The sequence below is a fragment of the Ornithodoros turicata genome, chromosome 1 (genome assembly GCF_037126465.1).
Source record: "Ornithodoros turicata isolate Travis chromosome 1, ASM3712646v1, whole genome shotgun sequence".
In the NCBI taxonomy this organism is placed as follows: Eukaryota; Metazoa; Arthropoda; class Arachnida; order Ixodida; family Argasidae; genus Ornithodoros; species Ornithodoros turicata.
Genome location: NC_088201.1, coordinates 59,481,608 through 59,505,115, shown reverse-complemented (window position 1 = coordinate 59,505,115; position 23,508 = coordinate 59,481,608). Strand labels below are relative to the sequence as shown.

The window sequence follows — 23,508 nt, the reverse complement described above, 5'->3', positions numbered from 1 at the left end:
TCGTTGTCAGGCGGCAAAAACGTATTCGACGTACACAGATTTTGCAAAGAATCGATCAGGACTGGCCGCAATTTTCTTAAATCCATTCGTTCAACTCACCCGATACGACGCCCAAGAGAACATCGTCATTCCATGACAGTTGAAAACTTATTTTGTATGGTTGGATGCGGACAAAGTGTTACACGAAGCAACGCAAGACAACGATGTCGGCAGGAAGTTATTGGCACGACCAATAACATATGACAAGGATAGCCCATGAAGCCCGACAGTGACAAATGTACACTCCTCCCGTCCGCACACAAAGGAACGGGTGGAGCTGAACAGGGAAAATTACTGCCACACTCATTTGGACGCGCCACGGAAAATTTCCTTCACTTGACGTCCCCTAATTTAGTCTTCTGTGCACGCGATACTTATTCTACACGACCGCTCCACTAATAGCAGACCTGGTAAATCGAGGCAGGAAAAGTGCATTTTTCAAGCTGCGTCGTTCATTGTACAGGAACACTGTTGCCCCAGTTGGCTTCAGTTAGGAATAAGATATGGATGGAACTGATTGTTTCGTGGGAGGTGGTCATTTTTCAAATAAAGTATGCAAGCAACGGCGTTACATCGTCGTGGCATACATTTATATAGCGGATTGTACACAGACGCCAGTGGTGCGAAAGGGTGTCTCCGATAGTTAACGCTACTAACCACGGCACTCGACAAAGCGAATACAGTTCGGAGATTCATTCCCGCAGTGGAAGAAGTCGTTTCAATTTGATTCGTACGCACACTAATGACGTCACTCACGTACGTGCGATCCCGTAGATCCCCTTCCATCTGTAAATCCTCGGCATCCCTACATCCTGTAAATCCCCTCATCGAAAATCACGCATCCAAGTGGTTGAAGTATATACCCCCCCCCCCCCTTGCCCCCGCAAAAAAAAAAAAAAAAAGGACAAAAAAAAATGATTTTTCGGTTCTGAGGTTTTCTGTGCTCTGTCACAGAACCCCAATAGACGAGTTCAGGAAATCCCAGTGCTCCTTGCGCACGCATTGCACCCTGGGCGGTTGCTGAGCGAGTGAACGCAGAATAATCATTCACGTTTCACTTTCGCTCACCGTGACACTTCGTGGACAATGGACCGGTAGGGGAGAAATCGAAACAGTTTGGAGGCCACCCGTTCCTCCTTTCGTATTAGTAAGCTGCCACAGTTTAATTCGGCGCACACTTGGATTGTCTGAACTGGTGTATTAAGGAGAAATGGATGGATGCTTTAAAAAGTATTATAATATAGGTGGTAGTTCAAGAGGTATGTACCCTGCTATACTCCATAACACTTAAAGGTTACTGCTCAGAAGGCCGCTTGGGATTGAAGGGGAAATGACGCAGAAAAACTGGAATGTGAAGAAGAAACAAGGTGAAAAGAAAGGGGAAGACAAGAGCGAAATTACTGTCGCAAGAGTGTTCGCAACGATAAAGCGACGAAGCCGGACAAGGCGAAATGATCTCTCACAGCTGGGTTAGTAGCGTGTTTAATAAGTGGAGATGTGCATTACGTATAGGGCTACTGCACTTGGCCACTGACTCCCTCTCGAGGCGTTGCTACAGTGGGGATTAGTCACTCGCAGAGACACATTCTAGGAAAGCTTTAGAATAGGCTATCCGAGCGTTTTGGAGCCCCAAAGCAGCAAGAAGCGCTTGTTTCGTTCGGTGCTGGATATCCCGAAATCCCGGGATTTTGGGATATCCATGATTTTCGGATCGCACAACTGTGGAATAACTATATCACGACTTGTTGGTTTGCATGGTTTAAGATCCTTCGTCCTTAGCTGTTTCTCAAGCACCCTAATAGCGCAAGGATGTTTCTTTCTTTGCGCGCCGTGTCGATGAGCAGGCTTCGATTGTTAACGCCTGTGAGTTGACACGCGCCCCGGAGCTCCATGCGTATAGCTTTGGTCTATCGACGCGTTGAATTGGTTGGGGCCGTGTAGAGGGTGCACCTAGCTTCGTAAACGAGTAGCTGAAGATCGGAGTGGCTTGTTCAATTTCTACGATGAGGAGAAAAGCGAAGTATAGAGACTTCCCGCAGACGTGAGTCGGTTCACCAGGCAGTGGTTCACCGCAGTAGTTCACCCAGTGTGTGGTTTTACTTCTAGCGTGCTAAAGATGGACTGAACGCTAAGTGCAAGACGTGTGTCAAATACTGGAAACTCTTGGGGCCCCTCTACGAACGGTCTCCGCAATCTCTTTCAACACAGCGTGAACCATTCGTTTGGCAAATAAACCATATGGAGCTTCGAAGGCCAGCCGTTTCTTCGACCTCGAGCAGTCTGGGGAATTCACTTCTTGTGGCTTCCAGGTTTTGATACTTCGGTATTTTAAGCCGAAGCGTAAATAGAATACTATATTAATCGATGGGCGCTATACGGTGACGACTACAAATCAAACTAAGCCTTTACATGAGCAGAACATTAAAAAAAAGGCCTCGTCAGTCTTTTTATAAAAGGCGTCTAAGATTTAAAGAGAATGGAAAGCATTATTTATGAAGAACGTTTTGATCGACATGCAGAGACAGAGCGCTGAGGTGACACACACACAATGCACACAGGTAACGTTAGAGTTCCTACTTTGCAGTTCTGACTTTCTTGAGAGATTCAGGTCTTATGAATAGCCTGTGAACTCAGTCGTGCAACCTCATTCTTCTGTGCCCCACTCTCACCCTCAACGCATTAACCTCATGCTTTCCTTTTAAAGTCATCTTCTGTGATCCATCTCATCATTCTTCCACCGTTTGTTAGTCATCTTTTTTTTTGTCATCTTTGTCCTTAATCTATCTCACCCTTCTTTCATCATTTGTTAGTTTATCATTTATTTCCTAATTCTTTTTTTTATTTATTTCCTATTTCTTAATTTTATTTATTTATTTATTTATTTCTGGAATAACAAGCCGACATCTCGTTTGGCTGACCTTTCCCCCGTTTTCCCCCCCTTTTCCTCTAATAAATATATCCCCCCCTACTTTGTTGTGTTGCTTTGATTCATCTCAATCTCGAAATCCCGTCGAGGATTCCGGGATTCGTCGTGAACAATCCCGAAATTTCACTCAGACTCAGAAAATGACCCGGGTTACCAATACTAAGTCTCGTCCGCTCCTCCTCCGTAGTTGTCCTCGTATGCGCTCTTCTTCCCTGGTAAACCGAATGTACCAACCATGCCCAACAGAGTGCTGTGATAGTGCTGGTGAAGAGCTTGCCATGCTGGGATAGTGGGGGGCGGGATATGTTTATTGCAAAAAGAAAGGGAGGAAAGGTTATAGTGTCAGGCGTAAAGGCAGACTCGGATTGGGGGTGTCGAAGTAGCTTGCCGTTGTTGGCTTGGATAGTGGTGGTGGTGGTGGTGGTGGTGGTGGTGAGAGGGCTCGCCGTTGTCGGCCTCACAGAGGTGGGCAACGTCACGACTGACGCCCTGGGGAATGTGCGTCCTGGGCCGACTTCTAAGGGGACTGTGCCGACATATGTCTGAAAGCGTTTGAGGGAAACCCAGGAAAAACCCCAGACAGCACAGCAGGCACCGGGATTCGAACCCAGGTACCTCCGGGGTGGTATGCTTCATAAGCAAACACACACAGCCAATGAGCTTCATCTTTTGCTTTCCCCGAGGTACATATATTGCCCCCTTGGAAAATCGCAGAAGTTCCGGAAGTGGACAGCAGACAGTGATGGCGTCACGTCACCTAAATTTGTTTACACATACAATACATATAAACACAACTTTCTTTGCCGTAACGGAAAGCCGTTCCAAAAGTGTGTGTAGAGGTACAGCTGTTCATGTATTCACGGAGAGTGACTTCATTAATTGGAAATAGCAAAGAGGGAAAATTCAATTAAACCGCGCTTCGTGACTGGCAGGAATTTTGGATGTTTCGGCGTTTTCTGCTTTTTCTTCAATCCTGAACAGAAGGAATTTGCATTGATTTTGTCGGAGGCCTTCTTTGTCCCTCCGGCTTCATCGCGACTCTGTTTCTCTTGTGTTTCGTCCCGGAAAGGTCGCCTTATAGACGCGTATTGGTGTGCTGTCCACTGCCACGTCTTTTTAATGAGAACCAAGGGGGTGGGCATTGGAACTTTTACAAATATCAAGTACACGGTAAGAAAAAAAAGGTTATTGATGAAAAGCAAATTAGATTTCGTCCTCGTGCGCAAAAACTCGAGAGGAAATTTGCATTTCTAACGACCTGCTAGCGTACGATCGTGCTTTATTTTAGATTTTTTTACGCACATTGGCGCAAAATTTGCGTAATTGTCGTTCGTGGACCTGTTCATAATGGAGATTGAGAATAAAAATTGCGCTGCAGACGTCTGTGCGAATAGTGTATTCGAAATTTTGCAATGTAACGGAATTACAATACATGCATTTGACAGCGTATAGTAAAATAATTTTTGCAACTTTGCATTGCATGTTTAAAACACCTTTAGGACTTTAAGGGCATTATGTACAAATGAGACAACCTTCCGAACCACCTTTCAACAAACCTCTACCGAGCAGTGTCCGTGTTGCGTGTACACCTTGTAAGAGAGAGAGAGAAGTCGATGGGGCCCAAGAAAGTTGTTAGAATCCTGGTTTATTAGACGTGATGTACGTATCAGCCTGTAACACAAACCGGGGGCCCCTAAAGGAAGTGTACAGCGCACTCCTGGACAAATAGGTTGACGTGCCCCCTTGTTTGGCCATTTGTATTGATGATGCCGCCTGCATAGGCGGCGAAACGTCTACTGTTTTGTTTTATATTGTCATGTAAACCGGAGCAGTAAAGTATTTTACATTATGTCTTCATCTCCCGGCTTTCGGAGTATATTTTCACATTTTAAGATACTTAAAATTATAGTTAACGCGTGTATGCATTATGGTAACGCGGCGTTTGCGGTTGGAAACGGCTCCCCATCGTTTTGCCGAGCTTCATTGTAGAAAAGTGCAAATGACAGGACATTTCGCGTTTTCGCAGCTGATATTTCGGAGATACGGGAAAAATGTGAACCAACATAATTAAGTACATTGCTGCTCTCAACACTACAGGAAATGGACTCCGCAATTTTCTGGTTGGCATACTTTCCATCGGGGCTCCGTCACAAGACCGTGAAAGCTTAATTCATGATCCCTCTTGGCCCCTCGTCCAAGTTACCAGTTACGATAAGAGGTGTTCGTTCAGAGGTAAATGTGAGTGCCCTCTGACAGAACTTCAACCTGCATCGACCACCACCGGCCTCGATAAACAAGTTAACAAGATGTCCGCAAAAATATATCAGATTTGCGGGTTCGAATCCAGCAGAGGAAGCTAGCATCTGCAAGGGTTTTACTGCCACATGCTTCTTAGTCACGTATACCTTCGCGACACATGCGAAATACGTCCCACTGTGTGCTGCGATTTGAAGCAGCTCAAATTATTCCACAGAACGACCAGAGTGGTGTCGTTTATGATCTTGATCTCGAGATGAAGGAAAGAAAGGAAGGGAATGAAATGATGATGATGATGATGATGATTCAGGTTCTCTTGGCGGATAAGCGACGAAGGCCATAATGCGCCAAGACAATGGTCAGGAAGGTACTAGTTAAAAGTATAGTGATTCAGTTAAGATAAAACCGTACAGTTAGAGTATCAAATGACATAAAAATCAAATAAATAAAACTACAATGCATTTAAAAGACCCATGTCTCGAAAGAAGGCAAAAACCTGCTCAAATCCTAGAAGAGCCTCATCCCCTAGCAAAAGGGAGGGATGTAGAGGTGTATGGTATGTGAAGAGCTCGTGAAAATGGTGAAGTCGGTGTATTTCATATGATGGGCACGTGATGAGCATGAGGACAGATTTCGTCTCGTCGCATCGAGTGCAATGCGGAGCCTGTTCATTGCGGAGGAGGTGACTCTGGGTCAAATGAGTGTGCCCAATCCTCAACCTGGCGGAAACAACTTCATGAAGACGACTGTTAAAAGTCTGTGTCGGGTTTACAATGGTGGGCTTAACCAGGTGAATTTTGTTGCTGTGCAGTGTATCCCAGTGCTGCTGCCATTTGCTATTTATAGTCCTCATAAGTGTAGTTCGGAGGTCTTGGGAGGGCACATCAAAAGGATTGACCCGAGATGAAAGAGCAGCTGTATATAGCAGCTGCATCAGCAAGTTCATACCCGGGTATACCCACATGACTGGGTACCCAGCAGAATGTTAAAGACAGACTTTTTAATTACCTTACCAGCAAAGGCACTGTGCCTTCTGTACGAGGTTTTTGGACATGACTATGTTGCCTACTGCTTGAAAAGAGCTCAGAGAATCTGTGTAAATGACCGATGACTTGGTGTGACTTTCTAAGATGTAGTTCAGTGAGAATATTATTCCGTATACTTCGGCATTAAAAACTGAGAGCATGTGAAGTAGACGATATGGTTGTGTGAGTCCATTGGTTGCCATTGCACATGATACTGAGGTGCGTGTTTCGGAACCGTCAGTGTAAAAAGCTCTGTGTTGCCCAATACTTTGTTTAGGGGACTCAAACTCCTGCTGGAGCACAACAGGCGGTGTGTCCTGTTTCTTGAGCATAGTCAGGGAACCATTAAAACACGGAGGAGATTGCCACGGCGGGACCCGTGTGCTAGCCTGTACTACGGTAAAATCATCATGTGGGAAATTGTAATCCTCGCATACCTGAAGAATACGCATACTAAATGGGGAAATAACGCTGGGTTTATTCAGAAAGAGCTGCTTGAAGCGTATGCCTTCAACGCAGGAAATGGCTGGGTTATTGGATAGCCTATTACCCTCAAAGAGTACAAAACAGCGACCATTCATTGCTCTCAACATAGAGGCTTTCCACTGGCGACGTGCGGAAAGCACCAGTTATCAAACGCAATCCCAGTCTACTGGGTCTAAAATCTTCAGGACAGATTTCCGAGCAGACCCAAAAACAACACATCCATAGTCCAGTCTAGACCTCACTGTGGACACATAAACCCTAAAGGGAAAGAAAGAAAGAAAGAAAATCTGTGTTCCCCTGGCGAACACAGTGAACAGCAGCTTTCAGGACGCTGCCTATTTATTTCTTGCGCATCTTTTATTTACGCACTTTATATCTGCCGTTCCGTGCGGCTATTGGCAGTCTGGAACACGAACAAAACAATCCGAACGATCACAGGCAGACTATATTGAAACTCTCGGTTACAGGATTTGCACATGAGAACCAATCGAAACATTCTCTCTTCGCTTGGATAAATCGAAAAAAAAAAAAAAATAACAGAGGGAGATTGAATTCATAACGCGACAAACTCGACTATTCCCATAAACAGACCCCCCCCCCCACCCACTCAAAGGGGAAAAATTGATAAGAAAAACCCACCGCTTTCGCGATAACTATCGGCATAAGGCCAAGTCACCGGTTAAGGTAGCGCACAACGAATCACACGATCCTAATAGACTGACTCCAACGCACTGCTGTGAATAAATGTCACAAAAGCGCTGACAAGGCAGCATCCCTCTTGTCAGGTGGTCAAGAACCCAGAACTTTTACGAGGTCAAAGTTGCGGTTGTCCAGTCGGTCGGGAGCAGATTTCATAGCAGCCCTTTGAGGTGTGTATCTGTAGAACAGCACACGAGAGCGCGCTCAGTGTCCTTCACGGTTGCACAAAGTGTACAGTTCGCTGAATCACCCATCCCAATTTTATCGAGGAATTGGCTCCCGTAATCGGCTCCCCAAGGAATTGGCACGTTAAGACGGAGCATGTGCAAGAGCGTCTGGATAGACCGAGGTAACGTGGACGGAATTCTAAATTTCAGATCCGGGTCAACTAGATGGAGCAACAATGAGTTCCCGTTGCCTTGTACCCATTGCTGTCTAGTCATACACTGTTAAAACAGAACTTCACGACATAGCACGCTCCTAGCCAACCATCATTCCGAATGATATCATTGTGTGTCCAGATTCGTTCAAAACAGGGGGCGAGGCGCTAATCTGGGACATCCATAATGTGTCCCAGATAGGCGCCTCCTCCTATTTTCAACAAATCAATACATAGAATGATATCATTCGGAATGATGGTTGGCTATGAGCGTGCTATGTGGTGAAGTTCTGTTCAACAGTGTAGTGTGTGTAAAGGACTGTTCCGACAATAGCAGCGCGGTAATATAGCGCTACGAAACAGCGCACAAAAAAGCGCTCACTGTTATTGGGCGTTTCACACTTCCAAAGCGGCGCTAGCGCTCTAATTTAGCGGAAGTTCAATGGTCGTTTCCGGTTTCTCCCATCATAGCACCTCCGGGGTTCGACAGCATGCGGATGAACAAGAGTGAACGAAAAATTGCCAGACATTTTGGATGACAGATTCGCCGGTTCCAATGCTGTCGCCGTGCCGTGAAATGCGGAAGCAAAACAGCTCCACGACTTCCGCGACGTCATCGCTGAAGGGCCTCTTCATTGGCCAACACGAAGGTAGTGCGAATATTAGCGCTGAAAAAGTTGTCATGTGCTGAACTCCCGCAAGCGCTTATTTTTAGTGGTTTGGAGCACTGCGAGGAGAAAAATATCGCGCTATTTGCTAGCGCTATATCGCAAATCGCTATATATCGGAACAGGCCTTAAGAGACCTCAGTATGTATTGCACATCTGCGTTGGCGTAGGGCACTAGATGTTTTGATGAGGAAAGATGTGTTAGGTCCGCTACTTCATCAGCCGCTTCTTTCCCCTGTATGCCTGCGTGTCCAGGAATCCACTGTAGTATGATGTCATGGGTATTATCCCTGGATTGCATGTACACGGTCAGAATGTTCAGGACTACGGGTACCATACACCCATTATGTAGGAATGATATTACTGCTTGTAGTCCAACCTTTGAATCACTATACGTATATGACGCATTGCGCTGCAGACGGGTATGCGATCACATATTGAAGAGCGAGTAGTATGGCGACTAGTTCTGCGGTTGTTGAGGATGATCTGTGGGATAGACGTGTCATTCCTTCCCTGTTGTGTTCGGGGAAAACAAAGCCAGACACAGACCCAGCTGCTGTCGTCGATCCATCGGTGTCCTGTTATGCAGGGCGTCCCAGAAAACGTATCATTGAATTATCATTAAAAAAACTACGCTACCTAGAATCATGCGGTCAACAGAATTTGTTCTTACTAGGTTTTTGTCACCTCTTGATGTGAATGTCATGTATCGTAAGTTTATTATGCAAATATTTGCGAACTGAACTCTGAGATTTGCCTAATAAAGGTCACTTTTTTACCCCAGTAATATGAAGAGCATGCCGAACTCACTCAAATTGATGAAAATTGACAAGGATATTCACGAGCTATCCTATAGGGAAAAATAGCCGAACATCATGCTTTTCGGATCATCGGACTATAACGCGCTACGACTTTTTTGAGCGCAATCGCTCTCAGTCCGACGAAAGGAGGTTCCAAACCCAGCCCACAGAGTGATAGTAAAAAAAGTGACAGTTCCTGAAATTGGGAGAGGGAAAGCATGATCCCAGCGAAAGCCGGACGCGATAAGCCATGCCTGTGTCATCTCTTTCTGCTATGCCGGTGTGGGCTAGGTTTCCAACATCCTTTCGTCGGACTGAGAACGATTGCGCTGAAAAATTCTTCGCGCCCTATCCTCTGGGAGCCCCGTACAGCATGATGTTCGGCTATTGTTTCCGATGGGATAACTCCTGAATATCCCCGTAAATTATCATTAATTTGAGTAAATTAGGCACGCTCTTCACATTGGTGGGGTAAAAAAGTGACCTTTATTTGGCAAATTTCCGACTTCAGTTCGCAAAAATTAACATAATGAAACTGAAGTGGTTTGTCGCGGGCATAGTTTCTGTACCAGTCGCTCTCCTAGTTCAGAGGGCGTGGCAACTTACCCCACAAGAAATAGGACGACTTACCGCTACATGACCCACAGTGTTTTCACCTCGGGGGCTAACTATTTCCAATGTATTCAGCGGATAATCCGTAAAAACATTCTCACGAGAAGAACAAATACGAGGGGTGTTCAAGTCAAACCGGGACGTTTCATTTTTCGCAAAAGTAAAATGAACTTGTAGGCGAGAAATTAGTTTTATTTCTCAACGTAATCTCCAGCTGCACGAATACACTTGTCCCAGCGTTTCACGAGGGTTTGGATGCCAGCAGCGTAGAAATCCTTACCGGCACGAAGCAGCCATGGTCGTACCGCATCCTTGACCTCGTCGTCGCAGCTGAAGTGGCGCCCCCCAAGGAACGCCTTCAGTGGCCCGAAGAGATGGAAATCGCTGGGGGCGAGGTCTGGACTGTAAGGGGGATGTGGCAGCAACTCCCAGTAGAGTTCCTGTAAGGTGCGTGTCGTGAGATGCGTGCTATGCGGGCGTGCATTGTCCTGTAGGAGGAGGACTCCTTTGGTGATGAGGCCGGGCCGATTTTGCTTCAGCGCCTTATGCACATCCCTGAGAACCTGGTAGTTATAGACACAGATCCTGGTAACCTGTTTGTAAAGGCAGGCGCCAACCGCGAATAGTTGCACCATCGGAATGAGTACTCTCACAAGTCGGCACAAGCACAAGGTGAGTCGGGTCAGTCGGTATACCCTCGCGACATTGCCTTTTTGTGTATGTGTGTGTGTGTATGGTGCACCAAATTACTAGTGGTGTGAAGAAAATACGTTAAGGCATTGAGCACTGCCATACGCCCTAACTCTTCAAACTCCACATTTGTAAAAACACTATTTCTAATTGACAACATGTGCTCTGGTACTTCTTTTGCGTCTGCATAGTGTGCAACCACATGGCTTCTGGAGCTTTTGTGTTCATGTTTTTGTGCTACGGTGCTCATTACAAACAAGTCAGGTGCAGGGGCAGACGATGTGTACAGACCAAAGTGGATCCATTACAAAGACCTACTCTTCCTCACCTCGGCATGCAAAGAGAGACAAAGGCGGACGTTTCCCGCTTTCAACAAATCAAGGGCGAGAAGGCTGTCATTCTGGATCCTGATTGGTCAGGATCGTGTAAGTTCCGTTTGAAGATTGTAGGACATCGAAAACTGTCCCCTCGAAAGCGCCACCCAGCGCCGCGTTTAATAACTTTAATAGCTGCTCTGAAGGAACAAAGGAAAAGGTGGTGAGCGCTGGCTATTTAAGATCTCCACAACAAATAAGAGAGATTTTGTACGGGATATTTGCTTATTGGGTGACGCGTTGGACCATCCAACTGTACATATCCCGCGTTTGCGTCTTTCTCCCGGTCCTGTACAACAGATACTCCACACTGTCAGGTACAACACTATGGGTACTACACAACAGTCACTACACTATCCCACTCTACAGATGGTTCCACACTAATCCACAAACTCCTTCTCCCAGTCCATACCCGTCTCACCGAGCTTTGCCAAGTGATTGTGAAATACGTGAGGAGTGAGGAGCAATGTAAAGTGGCTTTCAGAATGTTCTAGAGGGTCGAATCATATGCCTAATGCAATACCCCTTGCAGCTGCTCTCCAAAATCACATCACGCCTTTCGAGATGTCCGTGCAAGACATGAGATCGGCACTCAAGAAATCACTGCACAGATTCTGGCAAGCCTTTTGGAACACACAGATGAGAAGCCGTCGGGCTTCTGTCGCGAGAACGTGGTTTGTGACTCGAATCAAGCTCCGATTTTCTGGAGCTGGGTTGTCTTGTCTTGTCTCCAACCGTACACTTCAAACAGCAGAGGATGAGGCTGCTTCGCATTCGCGCTGCGTTTGGAACGTGTCGACGCTTCACTTGTCGGGTTGCGACAGGGACCTGTGGAAACCTGTTATGTGACAAACTTGCGTTGCAAGTCCTGCACTATTGATGGTGGTACCACTGGGCAGAAAATCAACACGAACAACGCCAGCTTTGTCCCAGAAAACCGTGGCCATGACCTAACCCGCAGACGCGGTGTTTCTGAACTTCTTGGGAGCTGGCGAGCCCGAATGCTTCCACTGGATGAGTGAAATGGTGCACCCACGTTTCATCGCACGTGATGATCCGATCAAGGAACGGCTGTCCTTCAGTGTCGAAACGGTACCTTAGCTCTTGGGAGATTTCCAGTCTTCTCTGCCGGTCAAAGACGGACAGCTGCCTCGCGACCCAACGGGCACTAACTTTCCGAAACTGGAGGTGTTCATGAATGATAGTGTTCAACGTTCCCACAGAAAGGTCCTTCTTTCGACCCAGTTCGAGACACGTTATCCGTCGGTCCTTGAGGATCTGGCGCTCCACAAGTTGGATGTTCTCAGGAACTCTGACATTGGGCTCTGAGCCGCCCCGGCCGGGATCGTCCTGCACTGATAAACGGCCGTCTCGCAAACGTTTGCACCACTCAAACGCTTTGCTACGGCTAAGTGCATCGTGGCCATACTGAGCCTGAAGTCTTCTGTGAATTTCTGATGACTTTACGCCTTCATTCACGAGAAACTTCATGACAATTCGCTATGCGATGTGCGGGCTCATCTCGTTGTCGGCCATCTTGTCCAGCACGTGTCCTCTGTTTTGCACAAACTTTGGACCACCACGTGGTGAATGCGGAGGCCTGTCACGTGTGAAAATGACGAAAAAGAAGTAGTGCGAGCCATTTGTATACTCAGGAGACAAAAAGTCCCGGTTTGACTTGAACACCCCTCGTATTATGGACATGCGCATCTCTTATAGAGCTCTTGTACGAGTTCTGGAAAATTTTAAATTCGCAGAAATTGAAAGTCTTACTTGCTCGCCTCTGAAACACGTTGTGTGTTCTGTACTCGCAGCCAGGCTTTCCATGATGGCGAAAGTTTGTTCAGTCAGTTGTTATTCGTGTCGCTAGCAAATAGCAAGAAAAAGAAATTGCGGCAGAGATCGCTGTGCAGATTGTCATTGAAATGCAATAGCATTTATGAGATCATCGCGAGCATTCTCCGACGATGGACAGTACAGGCCTGTGGAAATTGAAGTAGCTTATACGTACTTGGCTTGTCTATGCTCCTTACGAAGACACAAAACACTATAACGCTTCCCGTACGGGTTGTGGGAATTTTATGGTCACTAGCCGGCTAGAAGCAAATCGTAGACTTCCTTCATGAAGACCGCGAACCAGTTGTTCTAGGGCTTCTTAATGTCCATATTGCAGTTTCCCATGACGACCATGGACATGTTGTGTTCCTTCGAGTTATCTACGAACTGTGATGCTTGCAGAGTAATTGAAGCGTTTGGCTAGAAGGAACCTCTTGATCTTGCCTTAGAGGATCCCGCTGTAATGTATACGAGCACGATCAGGGTGGGGGTATCCTTGTAGTCCACTTCTACGACGCATAGGTGAGGTAACTTCGCCAATCATCCTGGCGGTTACCGTGGTACAGAGGCTACTGAGGGATGCTCGTGTATTTTCTGTGGTGGGTAGTTCTCCGCGACTAACCCACTTCCCAGAAGCCGCGGTTACACGAACCCGACAGAAACGGGTCGAGTTGAATTGTCGCACCTCCTCACATGAATCCTCCCTAGAAGATTGGTTGACACGGCCTGATGGGAGAGGATTTGCTGCGATAAACCAACTCGACCCGCTTTTGTCGAGTTCATGAAAACGCGGCTAGAGCAAGAGGGACTGCACACCACTTCCTCTTTCATCCAGACAGCACAGCCGCCGCAGGGATTCTAACCTGGGTCACCTCCCAGTCTCGGCGTGGAATGCAGTCATCCTAGGCCACGTGAGCTGGCTGTGGTAGCCCTCACGGCGGCTTTCTAGACGCGCTTGAACATGTCATTTCGAAGCAATAGCCAATGAGTGTAGGGCTTACGATGGGACATACTCCACCTCAAGAAAACTCACAGACTTCGCTCATAAATGCTATCGCATTTAACAACCTATAGCTCAGGGGTGCCGAACTCATTCGTGTCCGCGGGCCGCATTGAGCCATGGAGGAACCACGCGGGCCGTACACCACGGGCTTGGGGTAGCCGGTTTCTGATATAGATGACACAACACAGGACTTAAAACGGCCTCCAAACGTATATATTTTCGTTACGCAGCGGGGTCAGCAATCCTTTTGATTTGCTGTGTATACCGAGGACACTTCGCATCTCTTGTTTTCAACTATTGCGTCGACAACGGGCTAAAATGATTGTGCAGTTGTAATCTTAAGGACTGCGTCGAGGTGTTCGTTAGTGAGTTGAGTTGTGAACTACAGGCAGACAAACCTTACGTGGAACATCATGGCACCATTATTATTTTTATTGTGAGTTGTGAGCGTAACGCTGACTTATTCAGGTTCATCACAGAAAACACCTGCTCGCAGACGTATGTTGACACAGCTTTCTCGCGACGAATAGCCACGAATTATTATCGTTAGACGTATGTTGTACAGAACATGGACAGGTTTCTCTCCGACAACAAACGTGTCTTCAGACGTCTAACGTAAGAACTCAGCGCACTTGTTCTTATCGGTGTGCGTCGCACTCCAAGTCAATCAGTTCCATTTGTAAGTCATCAGGAACGTTGTCCACAGCTGCGGAAAACGACGAACCAAAAAACATAATGACAAACTGCAGTAAGAGACGGGACCAAGGTTAGAACACGGGATCGGAACCGAAATTGAACCCGAACCGAAAACCGCTAAAAACCCGTATTTTTCGCTGAACCGGAACCGAATCGAACCAAAATATTTTTCTCGCGTTGAACCGAACGGGAACTGAACCGAAATAAATTTAAGCGGTTACCGGTTCGGGAAGCGGCTCAGACGTAATGTGCGTTGTGAGAGATCGGAAGTACGATTTACACAACGGATTGAGCGGCGTTGCCAAACAAATACGAAACCGAAACTGAAGAAAACAAAACTGCAACCCAAGTGCGCGAGGTATTTCCTCCTCGCAGCTATTGCGTTCATTCAGTTCCTTCTTTTTCCTTTATTTTCAGTTCCTTCCTTTTGGCAGTTGTAGACTTCCTTCCGTCATCACTTTTCCTGGGTTTTCGGCACAGTTCCCTTAGAAGTCGGCCCAGGACGCACATTCCCCCAAGGCGTCAGTCGTGACGTTGCCCACCTCTGTGAGGCCGACAACGGAGAGCCCTTTCACCACCACCATCACTACCACCTTCCGTCATCACCATCACCACCTTGTACGCGAATTTTGTCATCCAGCAACCCCAAGTTTTCATTTTGGGCTGTGAAGATAACGGCCAGTCCGTGAGCAAGTTGTAACAGGGTACATAGAGAGTACAGTATGCTACCGTAACGTTGCACCTGAAATGCAGATCTGTAACACAGTGTTGAGATGAACCACCGCTGTGTCGGCAACGACAACAACAAAAGTACATTTGTGTTATTTGAGAATCGTAAGGATGTGCTTGCTTTTGACCCATGGCAATTTGCACAAGATTCACTGTCGTCAACCTGTTCCAACCGGTTCGAACCGATATTTTGCGCTGCTGTTTAGTTGAACCCGAACCGAACCAATATGCCTGAACCTAACCCCGAACCGAAAAAAATTACGGTTCCTATCCCTGGTTTTAGAACATGGAACACGGAAAATGACTGCAGACTCACAACTAACGTTTATTGAAAAAACGGAAGGTGTAAGAAAACAAAAGCTGCTCAGGAGTACATCAACAGCCAATAGCACACCAGATGAACATGTGGCATGTGCACGAGGCAAACGGGAGTGGAATCAATTATGTACATCAGAGCCAAGGTACTCATGCTCAAGCTGGGTCAAAGATAAGAAGGGGGCGCTCATACATTGGTTGCCCTGTGACGCAATATGGAAGGCTTCAATAATTTCTCGCACTCAGCACTTTTGGCGATTACTGCGGTTTGCTTAAATAATGGGACACATGAGCAATCCTTGGCACGCAGGGAAAGATGCCCTGAAGGAGTGCGTTGGGTTGAGGAAGCATGTTCCAGCAATTTAATGTTAAGGCAACGACCAGACTGGCAGATATAAACTGCCCGCAGTTGAAGGGAATACAGTAGACTGACCCTATGCTGCACCCCACAAACGGACTTCACATCCTAGAGGCGGTCTAGGGTTATTTACTCGCGAGCAGAGGGGCTGTATAGTTTGAGGGGAGCTGGAAAAACCACATCCACTCCAAAACTATAGCTCCCACCTTTCTGACGTCATGGGAAATTTTGTGTATGCTATATGGTATAACCACAGGTCTCCCGCTTCGTAGGCGGCGCTGCAATTTTCTAATTTTAGCTGCCTCAACAAAGGCTCTGCCAGGCTCACCAAGCAGGATTCCGGAAACCCAGCATTTCTAAGCCCGGTTAATTGGGCCTCAAAACTCCCTTGTGCGGTGCGCTGACACGATCTAGTTACAGTTGAACGCATCGCGGCACGTGCCACTCCTCTTTTTACATGTTTTGAATGCGCAGAAGAAAAGGGGACAACTCCCTTCTTTGCTCTGGGGCGATACTTGTAACAAATGTGATGTTGGGACTTAAATAGGCAGATATTTAGAAACTGCCATGCCCCCCCCCCCTCCATTATGCTTGTGAAAACATCCATAATACCATGAAGCCCGCCCTTCATAATGAATTAGAAAATCATCGGCATAGCGGCAAATGCGATGCTGGGGTTTTCCTTCTACAGCTTCGTTGATTAAAGTGTCACATTTTCCAAGGAAGATATCATAAAGCGCAGAGGAGAAACACTAGAACCAATAGGCGTGCCCTATTTTTGTATATAGTGATTTTTTTCATGTTCAACCACTGTAGCATGCAAATAAGCAGAAAGGAGTTCCGTGAATGTCTGGATGCTCATGGCCGCTGAATTTGGGAAGGAATTCAGAATCACTCCCTTCAATAAGTTCCTGCACAGCTTGTAGAAGAGCAGGACCGGGAACAGAATAGAAAAGGTCGACCACATCGATGGAGATAAACTGTAGGTTCATTATGCCATCTTCTTGGAGGTGTTCTATAACCGCCTCCAAATTCTGGGTAACGTTGGGATCTCTAATAGGAAGAGATTGAAACTGCCGTAAAAGAAACTTGGAAATGCTTTGCTGCCATATGTATGCCTTTCAGTGACTATCGTGCAGAAAAGAACATCTGACAAAATGGCGGAACATCCTTCTTGTGCGTTTTGGCAGTGAAGGCTGATAAGCAATCACTCGATCTCCCTTTGGTAACCTTCAGAAGTCTATCAGCTTTGGCCGATTGGCAAACCTTAACAACAGCGGCGTCGGCCTGCTTTGCATAATGCAAATCCGTGATCTTGAAGTTCTTCTCAAGAGCCTGGGAAGTTTTTTGGTCATAAACAAGGTTTTCGGCAAAATCACAAAACCACCTTCTTCGTCCGCAGTAACAAAGTTGCAGCTTGAAAGTTTGAAGAAGTCGTGCACGTTGCGCAAAGTCTTGGAGTTGCTGCTACGCAACGGGACCAGTCTGGCTGATGTTAGCATAAGGTCTATGGTCTAAGGTCTTCTGGTAGAGCGTTAGCCACCTTTCTGATTAACGCCAGTAGTTCGGGTTTTTTCAGGTACAGGTGGATGCTGAGCTTTGGGCCCAGCTCAAGCGTGCTGGCTACATCTTGGGGACCTTGTACATTTTCCAGCACTGTGACTTGTTACGGGGTATCAAGGTGCTTCGGCTTCCTGAAGGTGCGGAAGAGCTGTCCAAGTCTGCACTGCTAGAAGGCTTGGTTGTGTCTTTCTCCCTCCCGACTATACCATGCAATTTGTTGATATATGATGATTCGGTGTCGCCATGGCTGTGGCACAGAACTCTGAGGAGATCCCGTTTGCGTCGGATGTGCCTCCAACACTCTCCCCTCATAACCCGTCGAAGCAATAAGGGGATAAGTCGACTTATCCCCCTTTTTAGTATTTTTATTGCAGTGACATCTACGTATCAGTATGTACCTGCTAAAGGAAATTTAGGACCGTATTGCAATTTATTGGCCCGCCACAGGAGGGTAAGAAACGGGAAATGCATGTGTGTCAATGGGATGGACAGTCAGATCAGGCCCCTTTTCTACACATGCATACAACTGGTGTAGCTTAAATTTTGCTACGATGCGGAAATGAACTTCGGCTTCCACTCGAAAAACACGTTCTTCCTACTTCACGTGACTGTGTCAACAGTGCTACTGAGCATTGTAATCGGAAAAACGCGTGCACTATGCTAATAAGTCGTATGCTGGTCATCTTAGGTCATCATTTTGAAGAGTGTGCTCGTTTAGCACCACAGTCAGCCCGATCATGGCTGCTCCACTACACGAGTCACTTCATCCTACCCCGCTCACCATTGTTCAGCCACCAAGGCCTGAATCCTGAGATTTTTTTTTCCTGCACCATAGTAGGGTTTGTGGTTTTCGGCATTTATTTTCAACCCAATTCGGGGGGTGTTTATCGGCATTTATATGGGGGACTATAAATCGGATTTTTTCGGCATCTATATTCCGCCCAAAAAATAAATGCCCGAATACAGGCATCTATTTATTTCGTATGAAGGAAAGCCTATTTTGCGCGCGAACTAACAACGAACGGAAAAGAAGTGAATCGATACATGGTTTCATTAACAATGTCTTGTATTGCCTGTGCCAAACCAGCAAACAAGGAGACTACCTCTTGTTGTAATAGATGTCGTCTGTCATAGCGGCTCGCTCCTTGCGATTAATAACACGCAGTTTAGAGAACACGCGCTCAACATTAGCGCTAGAAACAAGAATAGCCAGTATGCTTAATAAGGCGCACTGCGATAACAAAGGCCATGTGCTGCAACGGGCCGTCCAAAACTGAATAGGAGATACATCCACCTGAGGGGCAGGGCATACAGCATGTTCGAAAAACTCGCGCTTTATATCATTCATACGAGATTCATCTCGTAGAACAAATAAGAATAAGTCCTCATACAGTGAAGTGCCTTGAAGTGCCTCACGAACGGAAACAAGGGTCACTCCAAGTCGTAACTGGAAGGGAGTAGATAGAGGAATACAAAGAACACAAAAATGAACTAGAAGGCTAGGGCAGGGGATCAGCGATCAGCTTTTGAAACCGTTTGGGAACTCCGTACACTGGTGATCTCTTTTTAACCCGACAACAACAGACCACAAAGGTTCTGAATAGTAAATTCACTAAAGATAGGTGTGCCACTAAGTACGTGTGCTGCAAAAAGGCGGTCACCGACCGCACAACAGAGCTGAGGTCATCCTCCAATAACCGCTTAAGCACAACGAAACAAGGGCACAGCCTGAAGGTAATGCCATTCCCCATTTTTTTTCTTTCTTTCAATCAATCAATCATCAATCAGGTAATGCCACGCTCGAGAAATAGTCGACAACGGGAGATTCCAAGGGGATTTCCCTTTGCGGTTCCAGGAATGGCAGCTGTCAAGATACGAGAAATTCGGATTTTTTCGGAATATTCCGAATATGAAAAAAATCATTCGGGGGGTGTTTTCCGGCATTTTTCGGAAAATGCCGAAAACCACGAACCCTAAGTCCATAACCCTGTGCATGCGGTGTTATATTGGAAAAAGGGATAAGTTATGTTACTGGATTTTGCTCAGTATCTGCTAAATCACACACCCCAAAACGATGCTAACAGGACATGCACATAGAGTAGACACATACATCTATGTCACACATTTTGCATTTACGTTATTCGAGCAAAGCCAGCTGCAATTACTCTACTAAATATTCATTTGAAGTTTTCTCGGATTATGATTTCTCCACTTATCCCCTTATTGCGGGTTCAATTATCCGTGCGTGTTGTGCAGTGGGAACGAAGAAATCAAATCAGGCGAAGAGCTCTTCGGGAATGATGCGTCTGTCAAGAGCAAAGGCGTAGGTCTTGGCACGCATTAAAACAAAAATTGCCGCTGTGAAAATGCGGGCAGCAATCTTCTGGTAAGGTGAGCACAAGGAAATAGTGTAAAACGGTGTCCCCTTTGTACAGGAAATATAGGTACCCAGAGGACTGAAGCGGGGTAGCTGGCAACATTGCATAATGCATAATAACTGCAGCATGACACGGGACCAAGGTTAGAACACGGAAGACGGAAAACGACTGCAGACTCACAACTAACGTTTATTAAAAAATCGGAAGGTATAAGGAGACAAAGCTGCTCAGATGTACATCAACAGCCAATTCGCTCCGAGATCGAACGGTGTCGGCGCGCTGCGGAGAACAGAAAACTACCGCAGTGTGGACGCGTCGTGTGCTTTTACACGTTTATTCCGCGTTCAGTGCAGTTGGTGGAGCATTGGGGAACCGAACAGTATCGTACCATCGCGGCACAAGTGATCTTCAGGGGAATATACACAAAAATTACGGAAAAGAACCATCAACTCCGAACATCGGCCCGCGTGTTATCCACACTAGTATGGTGACAGTGCCGCCCCCTATAGGTCGATGTCGCAGCGAATAGCACAGCAGATGAACACGTGGCGAGCACCGCACGAGGCAAACGGGAGTGGAATCATTTATGTACTTCAGAGCCAAGGTACTCGTGCTCAAGCTGTGTCAATGATAAGGATGGGGGCCCTTATACATTGGTTGCCCTGTGACGCAACATGGAAGGCATAATAATTTCCCGCACTGTTTGATCAGCACTTTTTGCGATTACTGTGGCTTGCTTAAATAATGGGACACAGGAGCTTTCACTGCCATGCAGGGAAAGATGCCCTGAAGTGATGTGTTGGGTTGAGGAAGCATGTTCCAGCAATCTTATGTTAAGCCCCACAACGCGCCCGGTGGGCGCGTTGCTGGCATCGCCTGAAGAACGCAGCATCGTAACGCCGCTCATCGCACGATCTTCAGGCGATGCCCGCAATACATCTCGATACTTGTTCTTATAGAACAAGGTAACCGCACGCATCTTTTTTATTTCATTTATTCATTTACTCGTTCAGGGGAACAAAGTTTGGGTCAGTTTGTACAGAAAGAGGTCCCATCTAGGTCTGGGACCTCAAGTTATTATCTTATTTTGTGAGCATCCTCTATACGCTACATGTATATGTTAGGTAGGTCAATCTTGAAAAAGATAAAAAAAAACAAATATACAGTGTAATACATATTAACGTACAGTATATACAGTAGGAATAGTTAAATTATTACATTAGAAATATACTGTATACATAGTGATATATGTGAATCCTATACAGGGTGCTTCACGAAAATCCCCCGGCTGAATAATTCGTGAACAGGTGGCGCTATCGAAGAAATTTCTTTTTGGTAAAGATCCTTGGGAGGACATCGCCCATGAACGGAGTAGGGAGCGGCTCATTTGGATACGCCCACTAATTAGATAAACATCTTAACTTTTACTTCACACGGTTACGGAACCTCTGTTTTACGCATCGGGACCTTCAGTGAAAGATATTGCAAGAAAAAAACCGCATCGACACTTAGAGATTTTTTCGAGTGATTAATCGGTTTCGGTTTACATATTTCTTGCGCGGAGCAGTGCACCAATGCGCTCTTTGGATCAGCTATCCGGCTGTCAATTTTGTGTTCATTCGCCTGGTTGACACACGGGGTTGACGGAAGATAGCTCACATATATGTAATTTATGAACAGATAACAGACAGATACATAAATATATATACATATATACACAAACAGGTCAGGGGGAAAAAGTAAGATGTTAATGGCGCATCTTTGCTCGAATTCACTTGGGAAATCATCAAGTCTGCGACTGAACCGGTCCGTTTCCGGTGGCACTGAGGGCACCAATATTACAAGTCGGCCATGTAAGAAATTTTGGTAGGAATGTACTAGTAATACATATCAATCAAGTAAAAATCAGTCGCGTGGTCAGGTTTAGAGTGTCATCAGCGAAGACGTCGAAAGTAACACAAGGACAGACAGGGAGCGCCGAGCTTTCAACTTTCTATCATGATTAAAGATTGATTATGATGAAAGGTTGAAAGTCCGACGTTCCCTGTCTGTCTCTGTGTTACTTTCATCGTCTTCATTGTTGTCATGTATCAACCGGCCCCGCTGGTCTCTTATTTAGAGAGTCATCGGCTGTTACAGGTCAATGGCAACAGTTTTCTATTACTAACCAACGGAAGATAAACTGCACGAGTACAGAGCTCAATCATAACGCCACGACTGTTCATGAAGCTTGCGCCGAATATTCTTTTTTATGTTGTGTTCGGGGGCCACGCGAGCCGCCACTTACGCACCCCTGACCAGTGTTGTACGTAGCGCCGCTACTAGTAACGGCGCTACCGTATCCGTTACTTTTTTCGGTAGCGGAGTAGAGATCGCGCTACTTTTTTAAACTGGTAACGAAAGAAGTACTTCCGCTACAAATTTGCGGTAGCGCAATCTTTGAGCGCTACCGCTATTTTCCGAGCTGGGGTTCCCGACAACTCGACTTCGACCAATCATCAAACCTCCGCTCTGCCTGCCTTCGATCAAGCTGCCCGATATCACAACTCATTCTGGAAAGACCGGGCAAGTAGCCGAAAGGAGGGCACAGAGGCCGTTATCTTACAAAGAGGATGTGTCCTCCACGTGTTCCCTATTTTGGGATGAACCTTCTTGAAGATATGGTGCATTGTCTGCAAACTGACGTCACTCCATTCTGGAGCCGTCCTCGCTAGCTATGAGTCATGACATTCCACATGACATTGCACCACGTACGCTCAGGTGCTTGACAGTTGCCATTTCTTGTCCGCTGCAATGGAGGGGCCATTGCCTGCTACAGTACAAAACAGTAGCGTGGTGTTCAGATGTCTACTATGCGCCTCCGTGGGAAAGCTTTATCTGTGCGTCAAGGAAGTCAACGTCCAATTTGAAATAGCACACCATGGTATGTTTACTAACTTCTCGTTCCGGGCAATCCGAGTTCTTTTTGTGACAAAGCTGCTGAGCCTTTTATCGGTAAACTTGCTTTGTGCTTTATTTGCTTTAGAGGAAGAGAAAAAGATATGCAGGATACCGAGTAGGCTTTAGTAAATATTTTAAGATATTGTTTTATTTTATTATTTTAAGACGTTTGAAGTACATCATCAACGATACTATTTGTTTCTTTCCTAAAAAGTAGCGCATGAAGTATCGCGTTACTTTTTACGGGTAACGGTAGCGGTATTCCGCTACTTTTAGGTACGTGTAACGATATCGGAATTTCGTTACTTTTTGCTCAGGTAGCGCGTATCGGTATTGCGCTACCTTTTTCGGGTAGCGGGTACAACACTGCCCCTGACCTAGCTGTTCCGCTTCGTTCTCTTTTAGCAGGCAGTGTGTCAACTTACCCTTCTGACAACTCGGCCCGATCTGCCCTATTTCGACTATTTTATTTAAGAGGATTGCGGATCGTCAGGTCACTGAGAATGCACAGGAGAGACCACCAGCCAACCAACCAAGGAGATATCAGTGCTTCAGCTCTTTCCTACACTTCGCAAGGGTAAACGTGAAAGAGAAAAGAATGCTCGCTCTGTTTGATATGACTAGCACAAAATATGCCAATATGTTCATAACCGTTTTTCTTTTCTTTTGAGAAATGTTGAAAATTAGACATATAGGAATGTATGCACGTGGGGCAAAGTCTGTATATTCGGTTTTG

The 23,508-nt window shown here is 46.2% G+C and overlaps 2 protein-coding genes across 4 annotated transcripts in view; both read right to left on the bottom strand.

Annotated features, from left to right (window-relative positions):
• The window catches only part of LOC135399255 (endothelin-converting enzyme 1-like), a 135,130-nt gene that overhangs the window by 85,419 nt on the left and 26,203 nt on the right, over nt 1-23,508 (bottom strand). The window lies entirely within an intron of this gene.
• Nucleotides 11,858-12,445, bottom strand: LOC135396525 (protein GVQW3-like). The gene has a single exon (XM_064627591.1). The coding sequence runs from the start codon at nt 12,443-12,445 to the stop codon at nt 11,858-11,860; it is 588 nt and encodes a 195-aa protein (XP_064483661.1).